General features: G+C 33.0%; 2 protein-coding genes and 2 non-coding genes across 4 annotated transcripts; 3 read left to right on the top strand and 1 right to left on the bottom strand.

Annotated features, from left to right (window-relative positions):
- The first annotated feature begins 522 nt into the window (after positions 1 to 522).
- LOC124912558 (probable sucrose-phosphate synthase) lies at positions 523 to 6300 on the top strand. The gene is made up of 13 exons (XM_047453196.1): positions 523 to 850; positions 948 to 1037; positions 1108 to 1349; positions 1459 to 1522; positions 1603 to 2301; positions 2659 to 2775; positions 3071 to 3202; positions 3294 to 3470; positions 3929 to 3982; positions 4062 to 4124; positions 4204 to 5127; positions 5454 to 5581; positions 5692 to 6300. Exons 1-13 carry the CDS (start codon positions 668 to 670, stop codon positions 5960 to 5962), a joined length of 3144 nt encoding a protein of 1047 aa, XP_047309152.1. The 5' UTR covers positions 523 to 667; the 3' UTR covers positions 5963 to 6300.
- A 724-nt stretch (positions 6301 to 7024) lies between these two features.
- On the bottom strand, positions 7025 to 14111 carry LOC124911178 (vesicle-associated membrane protein 711-like). The gene is made up of 4 exons (XM_047451628.1): positions 13712 to 14111; positions 8476 to 8666; positions 7226 to 7389; positions 7025 to 7158 (listed from the first exon to the last, which is right to left on the bottom strand). The coding sequence occupies exons 1-4, from the start codon at positions 13929 to 13931 to the stop codon at positions 7068 to 7070; spliced, it is 666 nt and encodes a 221-aa protein (XP_047307584.1). The 5' UTR covers positions 13932 to 14111; the 3' UTR covers positions 7025 to 7067.
- On the top strand, positions 7667 to 7740 carry TRNAI-AAU. Its single transcript has one exon. It is a non-coding gene; the product is annotated as a tRNA-Ile (tRNA).
- A 3610-nt stretch (positions 14112 to 17721) lies between the features above and the next one.
- Positions 17722 to 17795, top strand: TRNAI-AAU. The gene has a single exon. It is a non-coding gene; the product is annotated as a tRNA-Ile (tRNA).
- The last annotated feature ends 4358 nt before the right edge of the window (positions 17796 to 22153 follow it).

The following is a 22153-nucleotide window of genomic DNA, read 5'->3' as shown; positions in this document are numbered from 1 at the left end:
CCGCGTGACACCATTTATATTTTATTTTATAAAAATAATAAATTTAAATAATTAAATTTTATTTATATAATATATTAAAAATTTATGTTATTATAAAAAATAAACTTAAAACCCTTCTAAAATATAATTAATAGTTTTATACATTCAATTGTGTTTACAGTGTTTGTGTCCAGAATAGAATCAAGACAGTCCTATCCCGGTGAACTACCGGTCGAATCGAGAAAAATATCGTCTAAAACAAGATAATTTTATTTGGTCACTGCAAAACGATTTAAAATTTACATACAAGATCATGAAATGCGGGGTGTAATGAAATGTTTTAGTATGAAACTATATGATATATTTTTGAAAAAGGGAAAAACAAACCGTCTCTCTAAGTCAAGTAAATTTCTAAAATCTAAAGAAAAGAAAGGAAAGATATTAAATTTTTTTATATAATATATTGGGAAAGTATTTTATTTTTACAATTGTCATTGATTTCATATATAGGTGGCTAACTAGCACTCTGTTTTTTTCTCTCTATCTTCTCTCTGCACCATTTTCTGGATCTCTCTCTCTTCCCAAATTCTGGAAGTTACTGTCACTATCGACTATATTCTACTCGAATCATCCTTTTCTTGTTCTTCATCTCTGATCGTACTGGACTGTGTATCGGTTCTAGCTTCCGATGGCGGGAAACGATTGGATAAACAGCTATCTAGAGGCGATACTCGACGTAGGACAAGGACTCGATGAGAAGAAGTCATCCTTGTTGCTTAGAGAGAGAGGAAGGTTCAGCCCGACGAGGTATTTTGTTGAACAGGTTATTACTGGCTTCGATGAGACCGATCTCTATAGGTCTTGGGTTAAGGTATGTAGATTTATCAGTACAATTGTATTTGCATGTGTACGTTTGTGTTTAGACGAATGTTTAGTTGTAATCGAATGCTTTGATTTATTAATGGAAGGCGGCGGCGACTAGGAGTCCTCAAGAGAGGAATACTCGATTGGAGAATATGTGTTGGAGAATTTGGAATTTGGCTCGCCAAAAAAAGCAGGTCGGTTCGATCGTTCTGTTGTTTTGATCTGGATTTGAGCGATTCTGATGATTTTGATTTGCATTTTCAGCTTGAAGGAGAGCTAACTCAGAGGATGAATAAGCGTCGTTTGGAGCGAGAAAGTGGTCGTAAAGAGGCAACGGCTGATATGTCTGAGGATATTTCTGAAGGGGAAAAAGGAGATACGATTAGTGAAATGTCTGTTCATGGTGAAAACAACAGAAGTCGATTGCGTAGGATTGAGTCTGTTGAAACAATGGAGGCATGGGCTAGTCAGCAGAAAGGAAAGAAGCTGTACATTGTTTTAGTAAGGCAAGAACCAATCCCTAGAGCTTTTGTTTTACTTTTTTCCTGTTTTCCAGTGAAGATGACAATGGATTCTATACCTTGTCTGGTATTCATTTCTGTTAAACACTTGCAGTCTTCATGGCCTGATCCGAGGTGAGAATATGGAGCTTGGTCGTGATTCTGATACCGGTGGTCAGGTAGATGTTTTCTTTCATATTTGTTATCAATGTTAATGAAGTGTGAACTAATGCTGTGCAACTTCTCTTGGCCTGTTTAGGTGAAATATGTCGTGGAACTTGCAAGAGCTTTGGCTTCAATGCCCGGGGTTTATCGAGTTGATTTATTAACTAGACAAGTGTCAGCACCAGATGTAGATTGGAGTTATGGCGAACCCACAGAAATGTTACCTCCAAGAAACTCTGATGGAATGATGAATGAAACGGGTGAAAGTGGTGGTGCATATATAGTTCGTATACCATTTGGTCCTAGAGACAAATATATTCCAAAAGAACTTATATGGCCCTATCTCCCCGAGTTTGTTGATGGTGCACTTAACCACATAATACAGATGTCTAAAGCTCTAGGTGAGCAGATCTTTAGTGGGCACCCGGTCTGGCCTGTTGCCATCCATGGACATTATGCAGACGCTGGTGATGCTGCAGCTCTTCTGTCTGGCGCTCTAAATGTACCCATGCTCTTTACTGGACATTCTCTCGGGCGTGATAAGCTTGAACAACTGCTGAGACAAGGTCGTACATCTAAGGATGAGATTAATGCAACATATAAAATAATGCGTCGGATAGAAGCAGAGGAATTAGCTCTTGATGCCTCTGAAATAGTCATAACCAGCACACGACAGGAAATAGAGGAGCAATGGCGTTTGTATGATGGGTTTGATCCTATATTACAACGAAAGTTGAGAGCTAGGATCAAGCGTAATGTCAGCTGCTACGGAAGGTTTATGCCCCGGATGGTTGTAAGTATTTAATATTTCCTTTCCTGAATGTGTTTTTCTCTCTAATGTCAATATGGTGTTCATGATTCAAACTGAATATCAAAATTTATAAGTTGTATTTATTTCAGTAAGATAATTTTGTGCTTGAGCTAGAGTACTACTTTTAACTAAAACTACATTTTAAATAGCTACCACTCACAGTTGCTAATAAAAAATAATTTGTTACACTACTTTTTTAACAAAATAAATCTCTTGTATGTGACGAATCAGTGTGAATGTCACAAAAGTTCTACTACTCCGGATATGTATTCAATTTGAGTAGCATTTTGTTTGGCTTTTTGGGTTGGATATCAGTTCTGATGTATAATCTATGTGCAGGTCATACCACCAGGAATGGAATTTCACCACATTGTTCCACATGATGGTGATATGGACAATGAAGCAGAAGGAAATGAAGAGCATCCTACTACACCTGATCTACCAATCTGGAGTGAGGTGTCCACTTAATCTCTTAGGCCTTGTTTGATCTAGAGTTATTTGAATAACCAAGTGGTTATTTCCAAATAACCTTGTTTGATGTAGGTTATTGAAAAATAGGTATTTGGGTAAAAAGACACGTGAAGTATAAACATTTAAGGGTATTTTGGTAGATGATTGAATGGCACAATTGAAGAGTAGATTATTGATTCGTATATACATAATAAAACTTTGTTATTTTATTGTACTTCCAATGATTTTATTATGATTTGTCAAATTCCTGCCAATCCTAAGAGATCATGTTGGGCTGCAGATAATGCGCTTTTTTAGTAATCCGCGGAAACCTATGATACTTGCCCTTGCTCGACCTGATCCTAAAAAGAACTTGACCACACTGGTGAAAGCATTTGGCGAATGTCGCCCTCTAAGGGAGCTCGCTAATCTGGTAAAACTGAATTTTCTCAATTGCACTACATTTCTTTTTTACTATACTTTGTTCTCATTGTTTTGAGCCTTCATTTCCTTTTTCCTTGCAGACCTTGATTATGGGTAACAGAGATGATCTGGATGAGATGTCGGGCACTAATGCTACTGTTCTGCTCTCAATTCTCAAACTGATTGATAAGCATGATCTCTATGGTCAAGTTGCTTATCCGAAGCATCACAAGCAGTCTGATGTTCCTGACATCTATAGGCTTGCAGCAAAGACAAAGGTGTGTTTCTGAATCTAGTACAAAAGCTCCTAGAACTTGTTTGATAGTTGGGAAAAACCTTGTTTGATGAATAGATAAATTATTGACGTTATTTGAGTTCAATGACTAAACATTATTTCTGTTTAATATTTAAATATTATATAAAATGAAGCACTGGATAGTTTGGTATTTTGATAGATGATTTGATTGATGATGAGCTCTAGAAGCGGTAATTTATCATTCAAATCATGAACTCAAATTGCCTTAATAACTTTTTAGTAACATTTTAAAATATTAAATAAAACTGATATTTTAGTCAAATAACCGCGGATAATCCCTCTTTTCATCAAACAATATATATATATTTTTTCCCAAAAGAATGGATTATTTAGAAAAAAGCGTACATCAAACAAGCTCTAAATCTAAGCATTCTCTTGAACATTTTCATCTGATGCATTATCATTATTCAACTTTTGTAGGGTGTTTTTATTAATCCAGCAATCATTGAACCCTTTGGGCTTACTCTGATTGAGGTACACATCTTATAGATCCTTAGTCTTTCACATATCAATCTCTTTGTGCAAAATGTGTAATTTCATCTTCGCTGAATAGGCTGCAGCTTACGGTCTACCAATCGTTGCCACAAAAAATGGAGGTCCCGTCGACATACAAAGGGTAACCTTTTTTCCTGAAAAAATTCTCTCATTTTGCACACCAGCTTAGAAATTTTACTCAATTCTGAAATTTTCTTCAGGTACTTGATAATGGTCTTCTTATCGATCCTCATGATCAGAAGTCTATTGCTGATGCTCTTCTGAAGCTGGTTGCAGATAACCAACTTTGGGCTAAGTGCCGACAAAATGGTCTAAAGAACATTCACCTTTTCTCCTGGCCTGAACACTGCAAAGCTTACCTAACCAGAATAGCAAGTTGCAAAACAAGGCAGCCTATGTGGCAAAGAAATATTGATGATGATGACGACAACTCAGAATCAGATTCACCAAATGATTCGTTGAGAGATGTACACGATATATCATTAAACTTAAGGTTCTCATTGGATGCAGAAAAGAATGAAGGCATTGGAAATACATCTTTTGATTCTACTAAGTTAGAGAATGCTGTTTTAGCTTGGTCAAAGGGTGTCTTGAAAAACACTCAAAAAGCTAGTTTGACTGAGAAAGCAGAACAGAACAATAATACAGGTAAATTCCCAGCAATTCGAAGGAGAAAACATATAATCGTCATTGCAATAGACGTAGATGTCCTGTCGGATCTATTTCAACATGTGAAAAAGATTTTCGAAGCGCTGGAGAAGGAGAAAAACGATGGCTTAGTGGGATTTATATTGGCCACTTCTTTTACCATCATTGAAATACATTCTTCTCTTCTTGACAATGGACTGAGCCCTTCTGATTTCGATGCTTTCATATGCAATAGTGGAAGTGATCTCTATTATTCATCTCCTACCTCAGAAGAGAATCCCTTTGTCGTAGACTTGTATTATCATGCACACACTGAGTACCGTTGGGGTGTAGAAGGACTGAGGAGAACTTTGGTTCGATGGGCACAAAATTTGTCTGATAAGAAGACCGAAAAGGGAGGAAGCCTGGTTGTTTCTGAAGATGAGACAGCTTCGACTGATTACTGTTACTCTTTCAAAGTGCATACATTAGAAAAGGTAAATATTTCCGACCCTTTTGTTGTCTTTTCTTTACATTACTGTTTCTGAAGCTTTGAATATGTCAAATCTTAATAGAAATTAGAAAGTTAAGATGATAGGACAGGTGAGTACTAGATAAAACAGTTAAGTTGCCCGAACATAGAACAAGTTTACCTTTAATTTTGCTCACGCTTTCGAATAATGAACATATTACAGGGAGTTGAACATGTTTGGACCTTCATCAATTGTCATATAGGATTTATTGAAATGAATATAAATATAATTGGTGGAGTTTCCAGTAGTATATTATTGAATATATGTCTTCTTCATTAAAACTTTCACAGGTTCCCCCTGTTAAGGAGGTCCGAAAATTAATGAGAATTCAGGCTCTTCGCTGTCATCCGGTTTACTGCCAGAATGGAAACAGGATTAATGTAATTCCTGTCCTGGCTTCTCGATCTCAAGCTCTCAGGTATTTGTTACTTGCGCCTTAGCGAATTGGATTATAAAAAGTTGGGTATTTTGATTGACTAGAGGATTATTTGAAAATGAATTATAAATATATTGTTTGGTTTGGTGCAGGTACTTATACCTACGATGGGGTGTGGACTTATCAAAGATAGTAGTATTTGTGGGAGAAAGTGGAGATACAGATTACGAACAATTACTCGGTGGTATTCACCAATCTGTAATTCTAAAGGGGATATGCGAAACCGCAAACAATCTACTTCATGCTAACAGAACATACCCGCTATCGCATGTTCTTCCTTTGGATAATCCCAAGATTCAAGAATGTTTATCTTCTGATGATATAAGGAACAAGTTGGATAAACTTGGTGTCTTTAAAGGATGATGAACTACAACAAGAATAATAAATTCTCAACCCAGGTATATTTCTTTCATTATGCAAAAAAATCATCAACTTTAATAATACTTCTGGGTTTTTTTTCTACTTATTATTATATTTGAACTTTATTATTAAATTTAATTCTCGTCTGTACTTTCTTTTCTGGGAACTTGTTGACCGTTTTGTCATAACGGTTTAAATTTAAAGTCTCTTGTACAGCAACTCCATATATTATTATTATTATTATTGTGTACCATCTACCATGCATGAATACTGTCCTTTTGCAGAACATTGATGGTGGGTGGTAAATCAGTTTTATTATATTATATTAAAATTATTATTTTATATAGTTTATACCATTATCTCTATTTTTTTTTAATATAATATATATTAAAAATATATATTATTGTAAAATTTAAAAGTGATTTTATATATTTAATTGTGTTTGTTAAGATGAATTATCTTGATAAAATTAGTAATATTAAAATATTATTTATTTATTTATTTTTAAAATTATTTTATCAATATTATTTTATCATTTTACCAAAATTAAATTATTTAAAAAAATCTTTATCAAATTGATTATTTAAATAATATCATACATTGTTTATTCAAATAACCATATATATATATACTGTACTACAAAAAAAAATATATGTAGTATTTTTCATTATGAAATTTTAAATTTATAAATGAAATAATCAAAGATATTGACTTCATTTAAAATTGTGTCTATTATTTTAATGTATTGCAGACTTAAAAATGTGTTTCTATGTTGTGTTGTTAAAGTAACCACAAATTGTTACAGATTACAATAAAAATAAAATTATTTATTATGCAAGTATTTTTCTTAGAGAATGATTGATTAATTAATCTGATTATATGAAATATATTCATTTTTTTCTCTTTTCAAATATTATAGAGATTTTTATAACACAGATCAATGAACCTACACAGGTTAATTTTTTATTCACTGAAAATAAAAGAGAGTTATGAAAAAAGGGTTTAATTGAGATATTAGATAATGTTATTTTTTTCTGCTATAAGATAATTGTAGTAATTAGCAGAATACGATGATGATGATAGAACACAAGAAGGGAAAAGACAAGACTCACTTGAAACAGGATGGAAACAAGAGACCGTGGCAAAGGAATGCCATTATACCATAGCCACTTAGTAATAGAGCAAGTATAAGTGCAGTTCTGCAAAACATATATGAAGATCAATTCATCATCTAAAACTACATATTATTAATATATAATTACTTACGATAGTCTGAAATTCTTCCACCATATCGTGTTTTTGAACCTTTTACTTTGTCTTCTAAACCGCAATGTATTGCCTTGCATTGTTGCAGTTTTATCAACAAGTATCGCCAACCGGTCACCCCTCTCCAATACTTTCTCTATATTTTCTATCATTACTGATCGGACCTGTCATTCACAGCTAATTTAGATCGGGCTGCACCAATATATATAATTATTATGTTCACCAATAAATAAGTTCAAAAAAGATATTCAATACTAAAAACAGTGCTATAATAAGGGAATTATGAGAGAAAGAAATTAGTGTTTAATGACTAAATGAAAGAAGACAATATATGATCTGCCTCCAATTAGATTGTACTTATCACAAATATTAATTTAAACAACATAAACAATCTCATAATATTATGTATAAGTTAGACTTTTATAATTTGCAATACAAATTGGCCTATTAGCTCAGTTGGTTAGAGCGTCGTGCTAATAACGCGAAGGTCGCAGGTTCGAGACCTGCATAGGCCATATGTTTTCATATATTTTGTACTTTGGATTCTTAAATGATTTTTTGGTTATTCATCAACTCAAAGACAGATTGCTTTCAGAATGGAATATTTGTATGAAAAAGTGTTATCTAGCTCACCATACTAAGTGGAAGAATGTGAAGATGAACAAAGAAAATGACTTACTTTAGATTATGGAATTTAATGACTTATATGGACAAATGAATATCAATACAACATATGGATCAGGGTATTTTGGAAGGCTATTAGCTAGCAAAGTTAACATTTGGATTTGTGGACGATATAGGCTTCTGTTTTGGTCATGGTTGAAAACGATGCAAATGCTAAGTTAATTATGATGCCGAACACGACAAACTAGGAGGGGCGATATAGGCTTCTGTTTTGGTCATGGTTGAAAACAATGCAAATGTTAAGTTAATTATGATGCCAAACATGTCAAACTAGGAGCGGCAATATATTTTGAAAATGCCAAGAACATGAAGATTAAGGATTGTTTTGATTCCTTCTCCAAAGGTTTTAATCACAACTTCCTATACATTGAGTTGTGATCAAGTAAAGTTCCATTGTCAGAAATTACATTTTAAGTGTAAAGGGTTTTGCTGAAGAAACTATTCATCACTAGATTTTTCCGTATTCAATTGTAACACTTTTCTTTCTATTCATTTCATTTGTAGGCTAAAATTGAGAGCATTAGTAATTAAATTATGAGCCACAAACAACATTAACCAAGACTAACCTGACTCATTTCGCCTTTCAGTCTGTTTATTCTATCTGCATTTGTATCGTTGGTGTAATGGTCCATCTGTTGTCCTAGGACCCTTGAGAATTCATCGTTCATTGCATATGCAGCAGCTGAATGAACTGTACGACCATATGTCCTTACGAATCTTAGATGAATATCTTCCAGAAAGGAAAAAGGTATTCTCCCTATCAGATAATATCATATAAGTTAGTCTGATCCCATTAAGGAGTTTGATTGAAGCTATATGCTAGCTGACAGAAGAACAGTACTATATATTATAAACTAGCTGAAGATGATCTAATCATTGGTTCTCAATCCAACATGAAAAACGCTAAACATTTGCAAAAGACATGTTACGAAAGGAATTGAGAATTAGGGCTGTAAGCCCTAGTTCTCAGGGCTGTAAGCCCTAGAATACTGGCAGATATAATTGTCAGCATTTATTTTACAAATAAGCTGTTTTATCAGTAAATATTTTATATTTTAGTAGCTGGACAGCTGTAATTGGTTTTGGAGGGAAAAGGAGTTGGAATTGGACAGCTGTAATTGGTTTTGGAGGGAAAAGAAGTTTGATTGGACAGCTGTAATTGGTTTTGGCGGGAAAATTTGGAGGGAAAAGAAGTTACAGCATTTGAATGATTAAGAAGGCAGCAATCTGAGAATGCAATTCATTCAATCAATATTTCAATCTAAGGTTAGTAATAACTCTCTCTCCTCAATTCCTATTCTCCTCTACAATTCCTATTCTCCTCTACAATTCTAATCTCATCTATCTGATTGCAGAATCTGTAATCACAAATTCTCTCCTTATCTCTTCTCATCCTGTCCAATCTCAATCTCTTGCTAAGGTACTGTTCTGCCCTAGATCTAAACATTACTGAATCCTAATTCATAGCTTATCACTGGTATCAGAGCACCTTTCTTGGCATTATGGTGGAAACGCGTATGGAAACGGAATTGAATGAAATTCGAAGTCGTAGTCAGGCACAGGACGAAAGATTATCGGCACAGGATGCTCGTTTTGATCGGATTGAAGCACTGATGGCTTCCATGGATGTGGCAATTAGACGTTTAACTCCAGCATCAGGTAGCAATAACCGTGAACCAGGAGGTGCAGAGGAAAGAGACTTTCGAGGCGACAATTTTCCAGATCGTAGGCGAGCTGAGAAGCGAGAAATCGGAATGGTGATCGGGACTATCGGGATCATATGTACCAACCGCCAACGAGACTTTCGAAGATGGATTTCCCAAAGTTTAACGGCGATGAGGTAGATGACTGGATCTATGGAGTAGAGATGTTTTTCCAAGTAGATCGAACGCTAGAAGAGTTTAAACTGGAGTATGCCTGTGCACACCTGTATGGACGAGCTCGCTGCTGGTTTAGCTCGCATCTACAACACCGGCTACCTGGACGAGCTATGACTTGGACAGAGTTAAAAACGTTGGTCCTAAAAGAGTTTGGTCCAAGCGAATTCGATGATCCTTTAGACGAATGGAAGGATCTCAAGCAAACAACAACAGTTAAGGAGTATGGTAAGAGTTATCTGGATGTGATCTATAAACTCCCTCATCTAACTGAAGAATACTCTATTAAAGGCTACCTGAATGGTTTAAAAGAAGAAATAGCTAATCCTATTAGAATTCAGAAACCAAATTCTTATCAGAAGCTATGGGCATGGCCAAGCTGCAGGAAAGGACTAATCAGAAATTACAAGATGCATTCTGTGAATCATTGGCGCGAAGAGGCTACTTATCTAATAAAGGAAATCCACTTTTGCCTACACCGAGACAACCTACATTTGGCAATAGAAATAACAGCAGTGGAGTCTCCCTTAAACCAGGTACGCAATATTCTGGTACTTCGAGCAGTAGTAGTGAAATTCATAAACCTGTAGCAATCGGTCAGAATCCTAGGAGGACTAATTTGGATCAGAAAACCATGGTGAACGAAACGAGAAGGCGGAATCAATGTTTTAATTGTGAAGAAAAATGGGAGTATGGACACAGGTGTAAAACTGGCCCAATTATTATGAATATTGATGTATGTGAAAGGGATGTACAATTGGAGGAGGTAGCTGAATACGGAAATGAAGAAATTCTGGAAGAAACACCTTTGTTTAACATAGAAGGATGTCAGAACTTTGAAACCATGAAGGTTAAGGGTTCTGTGGGAAAAAACAGTGTGTATATGCTGATAGATTCGGGTAGCACTCATAATTTTGTGAACCCTCGGGTACTTCGTAATACTGAGTTTGTAAAGACTGCTGCTGAACAACTAATGGTAATAGTGGCAAGTGGACATCGGTTAATGAGCAACAGTGAATGCGTTGGTCTTAAATGGTCTTCTCAAGGGGCTGAGTTCGTTATAAATGCCAGAGTATTATCAATTCCAAAATATGATATCATTCTTGGAGTGGAATGGTTATCAACTCTTAATGGTATAAGTTGGAATTTCAAAGAATTGTTAATGAGTTTTGAGTATTTGGGAAAAGTGGTAAAACTGAAGGGTGACACTACAAGGAAGGTAGAACTGTTAGATGGCAACATGCTGAAAAAGACAGTTAAAAAGGGAGCTGAAGTAGCAGTTCTTACTATCAGGGATGTCCGAGAATTTGTAAGAAATTGTGATGTTTGCCAACAACAAAAATGGGAAACTCAAGGTTACAAAGGTTTGCTGCAACCTTTGTCTATTCCTAAGTCAATCTGGACAGACATATCTATGGATTTCATTGAGGGTTTGCCTAAATCTAATGGGTACTCGGCAATTTTGGTGGTAGTAGACAGACTTTCGAAGATGGCACATTTTATCAGTCTTCGACATCCATATTCAGCAAGTACAATTGCTCAGGTATTCCTTGACAATATTTTTAAACTCCATGGTATGCCCTTAACTATTGTTAGTGATAGAGACAAGATCTTTGTAAGTACATTTTGGAGAGAATTATGTAAGCTGCAGGGCATTCAACAAGCCATGTCATCGGCATATCATCCACAAACTGATGGTCAAACTGAGGTAGTCAACCGGAGTTTGGAAACATATTTACGTTGTATGGCTGGTCAAAAGCCTAAGTCATGGGTTAATTGGCTTTCTTTAGCAGAATGGTGGTACAATACCAACTTTCATTCGGCAGTTTTATCATCACCGTATGAGATTGTATATGGTCAACCTCCACCAATCCATTATCCTTATCTGGCCGGGGATTCAAAAGTAGAAGCAGTTGATCGTAGCCTATCTGCTAGGGAAGAAGCCCTTAAGTTGTTGAAATTTCATCTTCAAAGAGCCCAAAACCGCATGAAACAACAAGCTGACAAAAAACGGGTGGACTGTGTGTATGAAGTAGGGGATTGGGTGTTTGTTAAATTACAGCCATATCGACAATTGTCAATGCGAGGAAAAATGCACAAACTTAGTCCAAAGTTCTATGGACCCTTTCTGGTGGTGGAAAAAATTGGAAAAGTTGCATATAGGCTGGACATTCCTTCAACTGCACGAATGCACAATATTATACATGTTTCACAGCTGAAGAAAAGAGTAGGTTCTGTCTTGGCTACTCCTCATATTCCAATCTTGTGCACTAATGATACTTTAAAACCAGTGGCTATTCTGGATGAAAGAGTGGTGTGGAAAGAAGGAATAAGTATGGGTCAATTCTTGATTAGATGGTCTAATTCCTCCGATGATGATGCAACATGGGAAGAAGAATCTTGGCTGATGGATCATTATCCCGATTTTGCGCTGTCAGTGGGGAAAACTGCTTCTGATTCTCAGCTTGTTCGTGGTCGAACAAGATGTGATGGAGAGGCTAATGTTACGAAAGGAATTGAGAATTAGGGCTGTAAGCCCTAGTTCTCAGGGCTGTAAGCCCTAGAATAAGCTGGCAGATATAATTGTCAGCATTTATTTTACAAATAAGCTGTTTTATCAGTAAATATTTTATATTTTAGTAGCTGGACAGCTGTAATTGGTTTTGGAGGGAAAAGGAGTTGGAATTGGACAGCTGTAATTGGTTTTGGAGGGAAAAGAAGTTTGATTGGACAGCTGTAATTGGTTTTGGCGGGAAAATTTGGAGGGAAAAGAAGTTACAGCATTTGAATGATTAAGAAGGCAGCAATCTGAGAATGCAATTCATTCAATCAATATTTCAATCTAAGGTTAGTAATAACTCTCTCTCCTCAATTCCTATTCTCCTCTACAATTCCTATTCTCCTCTACAATTCTAATCTCATCTATCTGATTGCAGAATCTGTAATCACAAATTCTCTCCTTATCTCTTCTCATCCTGTCCAATCTCAATCTCTTGCTAAGGTACTGTTCTGCCCTAGATCTAAACATTACTGAATCCTAATTCATAGCTTATCAAAGACATGTTCCGATACAAGCAAACAGATTAAAGAAATCTCACTGACTCATATTTCGATCATCAATGTGTATTGGACTAGAGAGCTAACTGATCAATCAAGTGAGAACCAGTGAAGGAAGACAAGTTTATATCAAGAAATCTCAATAATGATCATCCATGACACAAGCAAAACGATGATCAAATCCAATCCAATAATTTCATGCGATTCTTCCTTGATTCCTAGTAAAACTTCATCCAACACTTTACTGAGAGCTAACTGATCAATCAAGTGAGTGATCGCTAAACATGTAAATCTAAAAACCTATCCAACACTTCACTCACGCCAATACAAGATTATATCAAGAAATCTCAATGATCATCCATGACACAAGAAAAACAATGATCAAATCCAATAATTTCATGCGATTCTTCCTTGATTCCTATGTACAACTCCTTCCAACACTTTACTGAATACTGAGAGCTAACTGATCAATCAAGTGAATGTTCTTGATGCATGCAAATCTAAAAACCTATCCAACACTTCACTCACGCCAAGACAGGATTATATCAAGAAATCTCAATAATGATCATCCATGACACAAGCAAAACGATGATCAAATCCAATAATTTCATGCGATTCTTCCTTGATTCCTATGTACAACTCCTTCCAACACTTTACTGAATACTGAGAGCTAACTGATCAATCAAGTAAGTGATCGCTAATCATGTAAATCTAAAAACCTATCCAACACTTAACTTAAGCCATAAATCTGCATAAAACTAAAGCAGTCATAGTTTAACACACTAAATTGTTCACCAACATGTTCTACAGATGGAAGAAATGGAAATGTATATACACGTGAATCAGAATTTAGAGAAAGAGAAATTACTTCCGAAATTGTCCTCTGCCATGCAGAGAACAGTGAGGCCATCGGTCTTCTTCACATGAAAGATATACAGATCCTGAGAATAGGATACATTGCTATCGTTATTACCGGCCGGAATCTTGTCGAGTAATAGTCTGGCCGTCTTTCCTGCGTTCGTCACCTTATCGCCGAATTCAGCTAGCACGACCGATCCTCTGGCCACCATGGCGTACAATATCCCCATTCTCTGTCAGTCAGTCGCTCTCGTCTTCTATCTACTCCAATCTCTATCTGCATTCGAATCACAAATCCAAATATGCACATGAATGAATAAATACAAAGATACGTCTAGATTATGTAGGCAGACATGATGATCAGGAATGAAGCATTATAGGAGGAAAATGCGATATGGAGAATTTCTCCGATAATCATAACCGGAATTTCAGATCCCTTACAGAGAAAGGATGAAGATGATGAATTAGAGAATCGCATTATGTACCGGATGTGTTTCCAAAGTTCTGGTAGAGTACCGTAGGAGGAAAACGGCGTCGTTTCCTTCGTCCAGTTTCAGGATTCGCGCGCTGAGTTTTTGCTTATCACTTCACGCCACATAAATAATATAATTCTTTTTCTTCATTTTGACAGTTAAAGTGATTTTTTTTATTAATTTTTTTAAATTTTTAATGAGAAAATAATATGTACTTTTTTATTTCTCATATTTATCAATCTTAAAATACATCTTTTCAATAAATCACCTTTTTAAATACTTTCTTAACTCAAATAAAATTTATTTTTTTTGGATTTATATAAACTAATACAATTCTTATTTTCTCTTATTATCAAAATAAAATTGTTTTGTTTTAATGTTGATTTGATTTACTTGTAATTGAATCTATTCATATATTTAATTCTCAATCATTAGTTTGATCTTATACGGGTTATCCTTCATGTTGTAATTTTATTTTGTAATATTTGGAAATTTAATTCATTAAGATAATATACAAATTAATAAAAATGAGATTACTTCGTGGCGTTAGAGTTTGTGAAGATGTAAATGTTTCATAATTAAAATTCTTATGTTATATGTTAATTATAAGAAACATTTATTATGAAATCGAAAAGTAAAGGATTTAAAATATTTAATATTTGTTTTTATGATTACAAATGATAAGTTATACACTTATACTTTGATTTGATAATTAAATCTGTAGAGTTAATGAATGAGTTATAAACAATCTCGGTCAAATTGAAAAAATAATGAGTTGTAAGATCTGAACTAAAGTGAATTAATTAGAAAATGAAAATCACAATTGAAATGAAGATGGAATTTGTCAAATATTGTTTTTATTTTTTTATTTCTTTTATGCGAAGGGTATTTGATGGTTAAAGTGTTGTAAGCTATTTTAATAGAATGAATGAAAAATAGAAATATGCAATAGTTTAAGACGAGGAATGATAGTAGAAGGAAATTTGAGAGAGAAAATGGAAAAAGAAAATAATGTGTACTCCAAAAAAATAAAAGGTAAGGGGAGAGAAAAAAGAAAGAAAATTTATTAATTTTTCAGTGAATCAGATTACACACGATTTAACAATATTTGTAATTTTAATGTAATGGTTATTTGATAATTGTTTAATGAGTTAGTTATTTGTTGGAGTTTATTTTATTATTTTAATGTTTGTATTAAAATGAAACTACACAATTTAAAACAAGACATTACACAATATTAAATATTATATTTTAAGTAAAATAATGCGTAATGTATTTCCTCTCTATTTCATGATACTACTATTTAGAATATTCTACTATTCTCTAAATTTTTACTTACTTTTCAATACTTTAGCAAACATTTAATCCATGATTCATTAATGTAACAAACACTTAATGCCACAATCAAAACCAATACTTTAATCCATTATTCATTAGCTTAACTTTTCAATAAGTTAACAAATGAGATCTTATAAGCTTATCTTATATAATAAACATATAGCACTTACATAAACTCTATAAGGATATATACTTACAAAATGTAGCAATTTATTTCATCCAACATAGAATATAACATAAAAAAAAAAAAAAAAAAAACATCATCTATAAGTTATCATTCAATCCATCAATCAAAACTACTGCTTTGACAGTACAATTTCCTTTTCTTTCATTGACCTTTTCATGTTATTGTCTAGTTGAGAGTACTTCATTACCTCTCCACATCAAGTCTCGAGTCCTAATACCATGTTGTAAGTTCTTCATTGTACCTATTACAACAGTTCCCTTTTCTCGACCTCTCCCTCTAGTGAAGTTGTACTTCACTTTCCCACACATAGTGATGGTGTGTTTCATATTTACACTATACATGTGAGGTTGTACTTCTTCTTCCTCTTTCTCGTCTTAATAAGTCTCGTATGAATGTATAACCTGCACCATTATAGCTATGAGTAAATATTTTATAATTCAACACAAAATATCATATCAACAAAAATATCTTTTTACTATATATCACATTTATACTTTTAGTTACTATTTTAAACTTCTCATTTGTAACCATACAAACATTCATTTTTTCACCATAAAAACTAACTTTATAGCTTTGCAACAAAAAACCCACATTTATTTTCTATTAGAGGAGCATTGGTTATGCGGTTATGCCACCAATTACAACGGTTCCATTTTCTCGACCTCTACCTTTTCCTACACCTAGTGAGATTGTGCTTCCTCTTCCTCTTCCCACACCTAGTGCGGTTGTGCTTCCTCTTCTTCTTGTTGATAGGTCCTTTGCGGATGACCTGCACCATCATGGATATGTGTGGATGTACCTGCACCATCAATACAGAAAATTCAAAACATATGTAGATTAAAGAAGCAAATACAAATTAAATCAAAGTTAAGTCTAGATTGAGATATTTAACTCCATTTTATAGTTTCTAAAAACTCTATTTGAAAAAGTACGAACATATTGTAATTCAACACAAAGTATAAGATCAACAAGAATAATATTTTCACTACATATCACAGACTTTTAGTTACTATTAAAGCTCTCATTTGTGACCATACAAACAATCATTCTTTCACCATAAAACCAATTTTAATAGCTATGCAAACAATGCAGATTAATGTAAACAAGAAACCTGTGTTTTCTTTTGGAGGAGCATTGGTTATGTCACCAATTACAAGGTCCTTTGTGGATGTATTTGCACCATAATTTCTAGATTAATGCAATAAGAACAAGAAAAATGTAAATTAAAACAACAAATGCAGATTAGGACAAAACCAACTATGAAAATATGAGATTAACAAAAATATATTTTCACTACATATCACATAGACCATGCATATATTCATTCTTTCACCATAAAACCAACTTTAAAGTTGTACCTTAAACTTCATTGATCTGAGTGGATGTATCTGCATCACCATGACTCTGTGTAGATGTGTCTGCACCATTATGGCTCTGTAAATTGATGATGGATACAACTTAAAGATGGCAGCAAGAGACCTGGCAAAGGAACACCATTATATAATAATATAAAGATCAATTCATCACCATTAATTCTTCAGTCTAAAACTATATATTATTAATATAAGTTGTTAATTAGTTACTATCGATAGTCTGAAGTTCTTTCACCATATCGTGTTTTTGAACCTTTTACTTTGTCTTCTAAACTATATTGCATTGCATCGTTGCAGTTTTATAAACAAGTATTGTCAACCGGTCACCCTTTTCCAATAATTTCTCTATATTTTCTATCATTAATTTATACAACACACAGTTTATCAAGCTGCACCAATATATATAGTTATCAAGTTCAGAAAAAATATTTATTCAATAATGAAAACAGTGTTATAACAAAAAAACAAGGGAATTAGTGTTTAATGACTAAATCAAAGAAGAAGAAAATATATGATCTGCCTCCAATGATTAATGATTGAACTATCATAAATACTAATTTAAACAGCATAAACAAGATTAATCCAGATTTGAAGAATTTCTCATAATATACATGTTTATATAAGATATCTAAAAGAATAAAAATAAATTGGCCTATTAGCTCAGTTGGTTAGAGCGTCGTGCTAATAACGCGAAGGTCGCAGGTTCGAGACCTGCATAGGCCATATTTTTAATGTTTTCATACGAATTCATGTTAAGAGATTTTGTTCTTTAAGAGAATGGCTTACTTTAGATTAAGAAATTAGCTTTATATAACAAAGCTTGATGAGTAATGATGTTCAAGGTTTCACAAACATATGGGAAGGCTATTTCCAAGTTAAAATTTGGATTTGTGGACAATAGAAGGATTGGTGAACTCTTTCCAGCCCTGTTCATTCTTTTGCCGAGGAGCAAAAGACCAAAGTTAAAGAATAACTGAGATTTTTCAAAACGTGAAAATGTCAAGTTACACTAGGAGGGGTGATATATTTGAAAATGCCAAGAACTTGAAGATTAAGGATTATTTTGATTCATTCTCCAAAGGTTTTAATCACATATAGACTGAGTTATGATCAAGTAAAGTTCGAACCAAGCTCTCCATTGTCAGAAATGACATTAAAGTGTAAAAGGGTTTGCTGAAGAAACCATTCTTCACTAGGTTTTTACCCTATATAATTGTAACACTTTTCTTCCTATTTCATTGTAGGTTAAAATTGAGAGCATTGGATAATTTAAATTATGAGCCACAGAAAACATTAACCAGACTAACCTGACTCATTCACCTTTCAGCCTGTTTATCTATCTGCATTTGTATCGTTGGTGTAATGGTCCATCTGTTGTCCTAGGACCCTTGAGAATTCATCATTCATTGCATATGCAGCGCTGAAATGAATCTTTGATAATATCATTTAAATTAGGCTGATTCCATTAAGGAGTTTAATTGAAGCTATTCCTAGCTTACAGAAGAACAGTACTGGTATATTAGAAGCTCGCTGAAGATGGATATAATCTTGTCTTTCCTCACTGGTTCTCAATCCACATGAAAAAACACTAAACATTTGCAAAAGACGTGTTTCTGATGCAAAACAAAACAGATTAAGGAAAATCTCGCTGATCATACTGTTTGATAAAATTGCCTCATATTTCGATCATCATGTATATTGGACTAGAGAGCTAACTGATCAATCAAGTGTGAATCAGTGAAGGAAGACAAGATTATATCAATAAATTTTAATAATGATCATCCATGACACAAGCAAAACGATGATCAAATCCAATCCAATAATTTCATGCGATTCTTCCCTGATTCCTATGTAAAATAAACTTCATCCAACACTTTACTGAGAGCTAACTGATCAATCAAGTGAGTGATCGCTAAACATGTAAATCTAAAAACCTATCCAACAACACTTCACATAAGCCAAGACAGGATTATATCAAGAAATCTCAATAATGATCATCCATGACACAAGCAAAACGATGATCAAATCCAATCCAATAACTTCATGCGATTCATCCTTGATTCCTAAGTAAAATAAACTTCATCCAACACTTTACTGAGAGCTAACTGATCAATCAAGATCGCTAAGCATGTAAATCTAAAAACCTATCCAACACTTAACTTAAGCCATAAATCTGCATAAAACTAAAGCAGTCGTAGTTTGACACACTAAATTGTTCATGAACATGTTCTGAAGATGGAAACAAATGGAAATATATATACATGTACTTCAAAATTTAGAGAAAGAGAAATTACTTTTCTGAAGTCGTCCTCTGCCATGCAGATTGCAGAGAACGGTGACGCCATCGGTCTTCTTCACATGAAAGATATCCAGATCCTGAGAATAGGATCGTTATTACCGGCCGAAATCTTGTCTGTCGAGTAATAGTCTGGCCGTCTTTCCTGCGTTTGTCATCTTCTCGCCGAATTGATCAGCTATCACCACCGATTCCCTGGCCACCATCGCGTACAATATCTCCATTCTCTCTCTCTGATCCAGAATTGCTCAAGCTTATATGGATTTGAAATGCCAATAGAAATTGGAGTAGATATAGAGGGAGAAGGAGAGTGACAGAGAATATACTATTCTCCTGTAGGCGATCACTTCACGTTTTCTTCCTTTTTTTTCATCATTTTGACGGTTATAACTGAACACGCACTTTTTGTTAAAATAAATAAATACTTCTTTTTATGTATATTTAAATAAATAATTGCTAACTACCGTACTTATTAAATTTTTATGGTATGAGTGGAAGAAAATAGATAACACTGAAAATTTGTCAAAAAAATCAATTTTTTTTTTACTATCTAATAAGTAAATTTCTAAATTGCAATACAATTTTTTTAATCAAATTAATTTTTAGTTCAAAACTTATGAAAATATATATTTTATTTAAAAGAAATATATGTTAAAATATTTTGACCACCAAAAATATAATTTTATCTAGTTGAGACTTATCTTAATAAAACTTAAAAATATATGTTTTATGTAAATTATATTGAGAATAGAATTATAAATAATACATTTATTCCAAAAAAAAACAAAAATTAACATAGTGATTATTGGAAGTTTCTACCCCTCAGATTGTGATCGACATTTAAAAGAAAAAAAAAACATTTAAAAGAAAAGTTTTGAAGCTGAAATAATAAAATACTTTATGTTACACACGGTTGTACTTCTAGTTCGTAAAAGAAGATTTTGTACGGTTTTGAAAATATTTTGAATTATTAGGCATTTAATGCTTTTTCTTCTCCTTTTATTCTTTTGTTTTTATTTTCCTCTTCTCTGTAATTCAGTAAACGGATCTTGCGTTTTACTTTAATAAAAGTTGACATTTTTCAAAAATAAAATAAAAATATTTTTATTAAAAAAAATATTTGTTTAACATGTTAAATTTTTAAATTTAAGAAAACAAAGTATCTATTAGATATATTAACTTACTCAACTAAAAAAAATGTTTAAACTTTTAAATTAAAAAATAAAATTTATAAGTTTAACTCTGTATTCATGTTGTGAATAATAAAATAAATTAATATTTGAATTACGGAATTAAGAGTTATAAAATTATATTGATTTGAATTTGAATTTTTTTTTATCTTTAATGATCTACCAAATTTAATAATTAGAATTCTATTCCTAAATTCCAATTTTATATTACCAAGCCTAATATTATATATAGTTTGTTGTTTCATTTAGTTATATTGTTTAAGTAAAACTTTTTATTCATTATTGTATAAAGTAAATTAAGTTTAGAGTATAAAAATAAATTTAGAAATAATAGACAAAATAAACTAAGATTCTCCCAGCTAAGTATTTACTGTCTTTATCTTCATATGATATGATGAAATGTACTTTTCAAGTTTGAAGTATAATTTATCGTTATTACAATTGCCAATATATTAAATTAATTCCTAAAATTGAGCATGCTAATCTCTTGTTCTAACCCACCTATGTTAGCACAAGGAAATCTCAGTATAGGCTCTCAAGCTAAGAAAAGGGCAAGGAGTAAGTCAAATAACACAATCTCAGCTCTTGGACCTTGTTTGATGTTTGGTTATTTGAAAGTTTTTTTAGTGGGTTTTAAGGTGATCTGTTTCATTATATTATAATTTTTTATTTTTATTTTGTAAAAAACAAACAAACAAAACCTAGGACAAAAATTACACAGGACAAAAATTACACATCAAAGTAATTATTGTTTAGGCCAATTTATTTTATTTGGGATTACCCATACATATACTTCCAAAATATGTAAAGATAAGGATGTCATTTCACAGTTTTATGTGAAATGATTAAACTACTCTTTATACAAGGGTTTGAGTTAATTAATTTTACTATAATTAATTCAGCAATGGTAATATGCCTTTACAAGAGTTTTTAGATTATTAATTATATACTCTAAACTAATTCTTATTATTAAAGATTATTATAATTGCGGACTCACTTGTTTTTTAATAATTGTTGTGAGTTTGGATTTATACAGCTAATATGGAAGAAATACATATATTTGTGTTACCATTTCGATTATTTTCTTGTAAACTATCTAGTTTAAAAGAAATCTGCGAACCTTCAGTAATCGTAGTCGTACGATGTGTATTATTACTATGACATCTTCTGATCATATTTGTTCTGAAAGTCGGTATAGTAGGTCGGGGAGTTATTTATTCTTCTTAAAAATTTATGAACTCAATAATTTGTTAGGTAACGTGTTTGTGTTCTTTCCTGTCATGTTTTGACGCTGTGATTCTTATCATTTTTAATATACATGGAATATTTTTAAAAATTAAAACTGCCTATAAAATACCAATAAAAATATTGTTAAATTCACATAAAAATAAATTATATAAAACCAAAATCAAACAAGCTGGCATATTTGGTGATTCTCAAATAATTAACCACATGTTACTAAATAGAAGAAACAGACATTCACGGACTTGCCAAAGTACACACCCACTTGTAACATTTCCTTCTGTCATCTTTAACCCTAGCTTTTTACAACTTCACGTGATCCCTATATATATTAATGTTAAATAATTTATATT

This window comes from Impatiens glandulifera, chromosome 8, assembly GCF_907164915.1.
Source record: "Impatiens glandulifera chromosome 8, dImpGla2.1, whole genome shotgun sequence".
NCBI lineage: Eukaryota > Viridiplantae > Streptophyta > Magnoliopsida > Ericales > Balsaminaceae > Impatiens > Impatiens glandulifera.
Note: the sequence above shows the minus strand (reverse complement) of the source record. Positions and strands in the feature narration are given on the sequence as shown.

Coding starts and splice junctions, on each gene's coding strand:
- LOC124912558 (XM_047453196.1), top strand. CDS start 668: ATGGCGGGAAACGATTGGATAAACAGCTATCTAGAGGCGATACTCGAC. Junction 2,776..3,070: donor ATCTACCAATCTGGAGTGAG/GTGTCCACTTAA, acceptor GTTGGGCTGCAG/ATAATGCGCTTTTTTAGTAA. Junction 5,128..5,453: donor AAGTGCATACATTAGAAAAG/GTAAATATTTCC, acceptor AAACTTTCACAG/GTTCCCCCTGTTAAGGAGGT.
- LOC124911178 (XM_047451628.1), bottom strand. CDS start 13,931: ATGGGGATATTGTACGCCATGGTGGCCAGAGGATCGGTCGTGCTAGCT. Junction 8,667..13,711: donor GGCAGAGGACAATTTCGGAA/GTAATTTCTCTT, acceptor ATTATCTGATAG/GGAGAATACCTTTTTCCTTT. Junction 7,159..7,225: donor TGGAAGAATTTCAGACTATC/GTAAGTAATTAT, acceptor TATGTTTTGCAG/AACTGCACTTATACTTGCTC.